Source organism: Bufo gargarizans, chromosome 6 (genome assembly GCF_014858855.1).
Source record: "Bufo gargarizans isolate SCDJY-AF-19 chromosome 6, ASM1485885v1, whole genome shotgun sequence".
NCBI classification, from domain to species: domain Eukaryota; kingdom Metazoa; phylum Chordata; class Amphibia; order Anura; family Bufonidae; genus Bufo; species Bufo gargarizans.
The window spans coordinates 146,395,555-146,402,245 of record NC_058085.1 but is presented as its reverse complement, the minus strand read 5'-3'; the positions used below and the strand labels follow the sequence as shown (position 1 = coordinate 146,402,245).

Here is a 6,691-nt window from a genome sequence, read left to right as displayed (position 1 = left end):
GGATCTCCACAGCTCATTGGCTGTTCACGAGTAACGTCATTTCCTGTCAAACTTCAAAGCTTTATGTATACTGACAAGGAAGAAGTTCGGCGCTGCTGGAAGCAGGGCGATGTTTAGTTCGGCAGCGGATAGTCTGCTTCGGCAGGCCAGAGAGCTCGGAGATGAGGAGCTGGAGAAATTCTGTGCCCGGACACGGAGTCAGCTGCTCAGCGGGGACGTGGAGCGCTTAGACAGTCTACGGAGGCTGCACCTCATCCTCTCTGCCAGTAGGGGGCGCCGCAAATTGGATCCGGCCCTGGTGGTGCAAATGCAAGAAGCTGTGTGCAGTCTACAAACCCCAGCTCAGGTACAGGCTGTGTGTGCTGCCATCTTGTGCCAGCTGTGTCCCTCCCCATTGGTGACAGTGTCATGGGCCCCCACGCAGCAGCCCTGGGGCCCTGTGTTTTCCATCATCTTGGCCCAGGGCTCTCCCAGTGACATTATGGAACTAGGGCAATGTATTTGCCAAACTTTGGAGATGCGGGCCCCTGAGGGCCACAGCCTTAGAGCATTCCTCCCTGCTCTGCTGAGGGTATCTGGTGTCTGTGCTGAGAGTCTACAGGAAGAACACGTCAACATTGTCCACAAGAAACTGACGGACTGGCTGCGCTATGCCACCATCCCACAGGTGGGCTCCTCTGCCCCCGGAGGCTTCTTCTCCAGCCAACGGGTGAAACAGCCCAGCCATATCTCTGAGGTGGACGGATCCATCGCAACAGACTTCTTCACCGTGCTCAACCACAGCCAGAACTACACCGAGGACCAGTGGATGAATATCCAGGGCTTCTCCACCCTGCGCCATTGGCTCCTCCATTATGGGACATATGGTAATGCTGGTTCTGAAGACAAATCTGAGGTAGAAGGTTCTGTGGTCTCCATGGTCTCTGCCTCTTCAACTTCAAGCCGCCTCCTGCCACCGAGAGAACGCCTTAGAGAAAAGGCCTTTGAATACTGCCTGAGACTCATTGAGCAGTGCAACCGAAAGCCCCTGAAGAAGTCCGACGCAGACCTACAGAAGGCATGCCTGGTGGAAGCAGTGTCCCTGATAGATGTTCTGTGTAAGCAGGATGTGTCCTTCCTGTATCGCACTTTGCCGCTCATGAAGATCCTGCATGCCAGGGTTTGTTCTGACCCATCTTTGGCCCTTGTGCTTCTTCCAGTGGCTCAGTTCTATCTCAACCACAGTGAAGCTGCTGCTGTGGAATCGGAGGCGGTGTACAGACATCTCTTCACCAAAGTGCCCTCTGACATGTTTCATCAACCTCTGTTTGCATTTCAGTTTGTCAGGTTTTGCAGGACCAATGGCTCCTTTCTGGTTGAGAATGTGGAGGCTTTCAGAGGGAGCTTTCCCAGCATAATGAAGCTTCTGGCATGGAATGCTCCATCACTGATATCAGAATTTGTGGCTCTTCTTCCTATACTCATTAGTCCAGAGTCTGCTATTGAGATGCTTCATACTTTGCTGGATCTCCCATGCCTTACAGCAGCAATGGAAGTCCATCTTATTGTGTCCTCAATGGAGAAGCACGGCCTAGACCCTTCCGCGTTGCCACCATCATCTACAGAGGCCTATCGCCATCCGATTTACGGCACGTTGTTCCAGTATCTGTTACGTAATGAGGCCTGGAATGGGCTTCCTCCAGAAGGATTCATTAAACTTCGCCAGATCCTTGCAGACAGGAACAGTTCTCCCCGTGTCCTTCAATGTTCTCAGATTGTTCCATGCCTCCTTCAGCTCTATGTCAATGTCATCTCAAAGTTTGCTGATGGTCCTCTTGTGAATAAAGTTATCTTAACGTTCCTTGAGCGCAGTGGTCTCCTATATGAATCCCTTTCATTCCAGACTGAGGTGCAAGGCATTCTAAGTGCTCAGCTACCTAACCTGTGCCACCAATACCCCTCTGTTGTTGTAGAACTTTCTAGAGAGTTGCTAGACTTTGTAAGTACGATTGGTAACATCCAGAACAAGGAACCATTATTTGCACATGTGGTCTGGGCTTTGGGAGAATATCTGGCCGTGTCCTATGACAAGAGATGCACCGTAGAACAAATCAATAGGGTCTTTGAGGTTCTGGAAGCACTACTGTTTGAGATCACCCAGCTTCGTGGTTCTTCCAGTACGCCAATCTCCTCACCTCGTGTTATTACAACTCTTATGACTACACTTGCCAAACTGGCGTCGCGTAGCCAGGATCTCATTCCAAGGGTTTCGTTATACTTATCCAAGATGAGGTCATGTGTACAGAGCTCAGCCATGATCTCTGCATACGGGGAGGAGGACAGTGAACAGATTCTTATACGAGCCACAGAACTTCTAAACCTGTTGAAGGTGCCTAGTGTGGCACAGTTTGTTCTGACTCCTCCTCCTGAGGTTTCCAAGCCAAATTTTCACCGTGATCCATCTTCCTCTCTGCCACTTGCTATTCGTACCTCAAGTTATTTGTTGCTGAGAGAGAAGACACTGCCTGGATGAGTGACTGGAGCAGTAATGGCTACCGTCCATCAGACTAATCTTTACATGGACTTTCTATCTTTATTTTGCAAATACGCTGCGAGAATAACTTTATATTGTAAGGATGAAAACCATTTTTATGCCTGTATTAAACCAGTATTAAATAGGTTATGTCTTTATTGATTGTCTTGTCTTATGGTTTACAGTTTTTTTTTTTTGGGTGACACAAATATGTAGTTCTTGGTAAAAACAAAAAAAAATTGAAATGGAAGGTAATTGTAAATTGTGGAGAGTCTGTAGAAATTGGCTATGCGCTAGAAATTTAATGTAGATTGAAAGGGTTCCTGTAACTAGATTTAACCCTATTAAAGGGAACCTGTCATCAACTTTATGCTGACCTCACTAAGGGCAGAATAAAATGGTGACAGAAATGCTGATGTCAGCAATGTGTCATTTATGAGCTAAAAGTAAGTGGTTGCCGAGAACCAGCATCATAATCATTGGAGCCCAGGCCTTGAGAAGAGTCACATCTACCTGAGAAGAGTCCTGGTTATACATAATCTCCTGCTCTCTCGCCCACCTGCTGATGATTGGCAGTTCTCTCCTAGAGAGAAGGGGAGAAAACTAGATATTAGACTGCCAGTCATCAGCAGGTGGCAGGGAGAGCAGGAATCCATGAATAACCATGACTCTTCTCAGGTGGCCGGGACTCTTTTCCAGGCCCAGTCTGCAATGATTGTGATGTTGGTTCTCGGCAACCACTTACTTTTAACTTATAAATGACAGACCTCTGAAATCAACTCACCTGTCTCTACCTTATTCTGCCGTTAGTATGGGCAGCACAAAGTCAGTCTTTAACACAATACAGGAGGCGGGTGCCGGCAGCAGAATCGCATTGCCGGCACCCTGCCCCTGACGGGGAGCTGCGATCAGAGGCAGTTAACCCCTTAGGTGCCGCACCTGAGGGGTTAACTGCTGATCTGCCAGTACCAGCCTCCTGTATAAAGGGGTAATTTATCATTGGTGGTGCAGTGTGCCCCCCCTCAACCCCCCCATCCCATTAAAATCATTGGTGGCACAGTGCGCCAGCCCCTCTCAACCCCCCCAGTATTAAAATCATTGGTGGCAGTGGCCACAGGGACCTCTCCCCTCCCCCTCATTGGTGGTGCAGTGGCAGCTTCTGATCGGAGCCCCAGCTGTGTAAGCCTGGGGCTCTGATCAGTTACCATGGCAGCCAGGACGCTACAGAAGCCCTGGTTGCCATGGTAACATCCCTGATGCTGTGTGCACAAGGCACAGAGCAGCAGGGACAGTGTGAAGTGCTATTCACCCTGATAGAGCTGAATAGGACAAGGGATGAAAGATCCCAGGTTCTCGCCCCTAAGGCTACTTTCACACTTGCGTTCAGAGCGGATCCGTCTGAGACGGATCCGCTCATATAATGCAGACGGTGGATCTGTTCAGAACGGATCCGTCTGCATTATATTGTAAAAAAATTTTTTTTATTTTTTGATGCGGCCCACATAAACTTAAATTTTGTTTTTTTGGCCCATGTTAGCCTTTGAGTTTGACATGCTTGTCCTAGAGGCTCTGTTCTCCCACCTCTGGCCACGCCCTGCTACACTAGATTGACAGAGCCAGACAGCGTTGGTCTCCTACTCCTGGCCCTGTCTGCCATGTAAATCTCGCTCCTGCGCCGTCCCGTTCAGTATTCGGTGCAGTGAGTGAAGGGCGCTCGCCGGCTGACGGCTTCCTCACTGCGCCTGCGCCAAATACTGAACAGCGCGAGATTTAGGCTACTTTCACACCCGCGCTAGGTGCGGATCCGACTGGTATCTGCACAGACTGATCTGCACCTATAAATGCAAACAATGGTATCTGTTCAGTGCGGATCCGTCTGCGTAACAGCTTTTTCAGATCTGAGTTTTTCAGATGCGCCGCACAGACCTGTCACTTACCAGTAGGAGGAGCGTCGGCTGGCCACAGACAGCGCAGGTAAGGATAAGCTAAGTAACCATGGCAGCCAGGACTGCAGTAGTGTCCTGGCTGCCATGGTAACTGATCGGAGCCCCAGTGATTAAACTGGGACTCCGATCGGAAATGCCGCTCCGCTGCCATCAATGATGGGGGGGGGGGGGGGGTTTAGCCTGTGGCCACTGCCACCAATGCGCCTGTGGGGTTAATTGTGCGGATCTCAACCCCCTGTAAGAGATCGGGTGGTGCCAGGCAGCAGGGGGCAGTTATGTACACAGTTCTTAGTATATTCTAACTTGAAGCGTCCCCATCACTATGGGAACGCCTCTGTGTTAGAATATACTGTCGGATCTGAGTTTTCACGATCTAACTCAAATCCGATGGTATATTCTAACATAGAGGCGTTCCCATGGTGATGGGGACGCTTCAAGTTAAAATATACCATCTGATTGGCGAAAACTCAGATCCGATGGTATCTTAACCCCTTAAGGACTCAGCCCTATTTCACCTTAAGGACTTGGCCATTTTTTGCAAATCTGACCAGTGTCACTTTAAGTGCTCATAACTTTAAAACACTTTGACTTACCCAGGCCGTTCTGAGATTGTTTTTTCGTCACATATTGTACTTCATGACACTGCTAAAATTGGGTCCAAAAAGTTAATTTTTTTGCATAAAAAAATACAATTTTTACCAAACATTTTGAAAAATTAGCAAATTTCAAAGTTTCAGTTTCTATACTTCTCCCACTTTTTATGGACCAGTTCAGGTTTGAAGTCATATTGTGAGGCCTAGAATAGAAACTACACCCCTCAGGGTATTCAAAACTGTTTTTTCAAACTTTATTAACCCTTTAGGTCTTCCACAAGAGTTAATGGCAGATTGAGAAACAATTTCGAAATTTCAATTTTTTGGAAAATTTTCCAATATAATCAATTTTTTCCAGGAGTAAAACAAGGGTTAACTGCCAAACAAAACACTAAATGGGTTGCCCTGATTCTAGTTTGCAGAAACACCCCATATGTGGTCGTAAACTACTGTTTGGCCGAACGGGAGCACATAGAAGGAGGGGAACACCATATGGGTTTTGGAAGGCAGATTTTGCAGGACTGGTTTTGTTTATACCATGTCCCATTTGAAGCCCCCTGTTGCACCCTTGAATAGAAATTTCAAAAAAGTGACTCCATCTAAGAAAGTACACCCCTCAAGGTATTCAAAACTGGGTTTACAAACTTTGTTAACCCTTTAGGTGTTCCACAAGAGTTAATGGCAGATGGAGAAACAATTTTGAAATTTCTATTTTTTGGAAAATTTTCCATTTTAACCCTTACTTTATTACTGGAAAAAATGGGTTAACAGCCAAACAAAACTCAAAATGGTTTGCCCTGATTCTGTAGTTTGCAGAAACACCCCATATGTGGTCGTAAACTACTATTTGGCTAAACGGCAGGACATAGAAGAGGAACGTCATATTGTTTTTGGAAGGCAGATTTTGCTGGACTGGTTTATTTACACCATGTACCCTTTCAAGCCCCATGATGCACCCCTAGAGTAGAAACTCCAAAAGTGACCCCATCTAGGAAACTACGGGATAAGGTGGTTGTTGTTTTGGGAATATTTTAGGGGTAAATATGATTTTTGGTTGCTCTATATTACTCTTTTTTGAGGGCAATGTAACAAAAAAATTAAATTCTAAAATTGTTTCTACATTCGCTATTGAAACGGATCTCACAGGCGGACCCTGAAACGCCAGTGTGAAAGTAGCCTTACGCAGCGCACAGGGCTGGCAGTTGGAGGTGAAGGCTGCCTGGCCCTGTCAATCTAGTGTAGCAGGATGTGGCCAGAGGTGGGAGAACAGAGCCTCTAGAAGCAGGGACAACGCCCCCCCCCTGCACCTAGAGGCTAATTAGCATATTATAAAAGTTATATTTCTGGCGTAACGGGGGCATAGATAAAAGTAGGAATAGGCTGGTTAGGTTTAGCGGACATTAGCACATCGCTAATGTCAGCAAGCTTAATAGGGTTAAATCTGGTGACAGAATCCCTTTAAAGGGGTGGGACAGGCTATAGAAATTGATGACCTATCCTAAAACAGGCGTAGAAAACGATTGAGATGGGCCTGCCAGTCCGCCCCCTTCCCCGCCCCTATTACAACTAGCGTGAGCGGAGAAGAAGTCACAGATTCTGCTGCACCATGGCGTAGGACGGAATCTGCGCCAGATATATGC

General features: G+C 47.3%; 1 protein-coding gene across 1 annotated transcript; it reads left to right on the top strand.

The window, feature by feature from the left end:
- Positions 1 to 66: 66 nt before the first annotated feature.
- AP5Z1 (adaptor related protein complex 5 subunit zeta 1) lies at positions 67 to 2,669 on the top strand. Its single transcript, XM_044297540.1, has one exon. The coding sequence runs from the start codon at positions 110 to 112 to the stop codon at positions 2,510 to 2,512; it is 2,403 nt and encodes an 800-aa protein (XP_044153475.1). The 5' UTR covers positions 67 to 109; the 3' UTR covers positions 2,513 to 2,669.
- Positions 2,670 to 6,691: the final 4,022 nt, after the last annotated feature.

What these genes read in the sequence shown, in the direction of transcription:
- AP5Z1 (XM_044297540.1), top strand. Translation starts at nt 110, where the DNA reads ATGTTTAGTTCGGCAGCGGATAGTCTGCTTCGGCAGGCCAGAGAGCTC.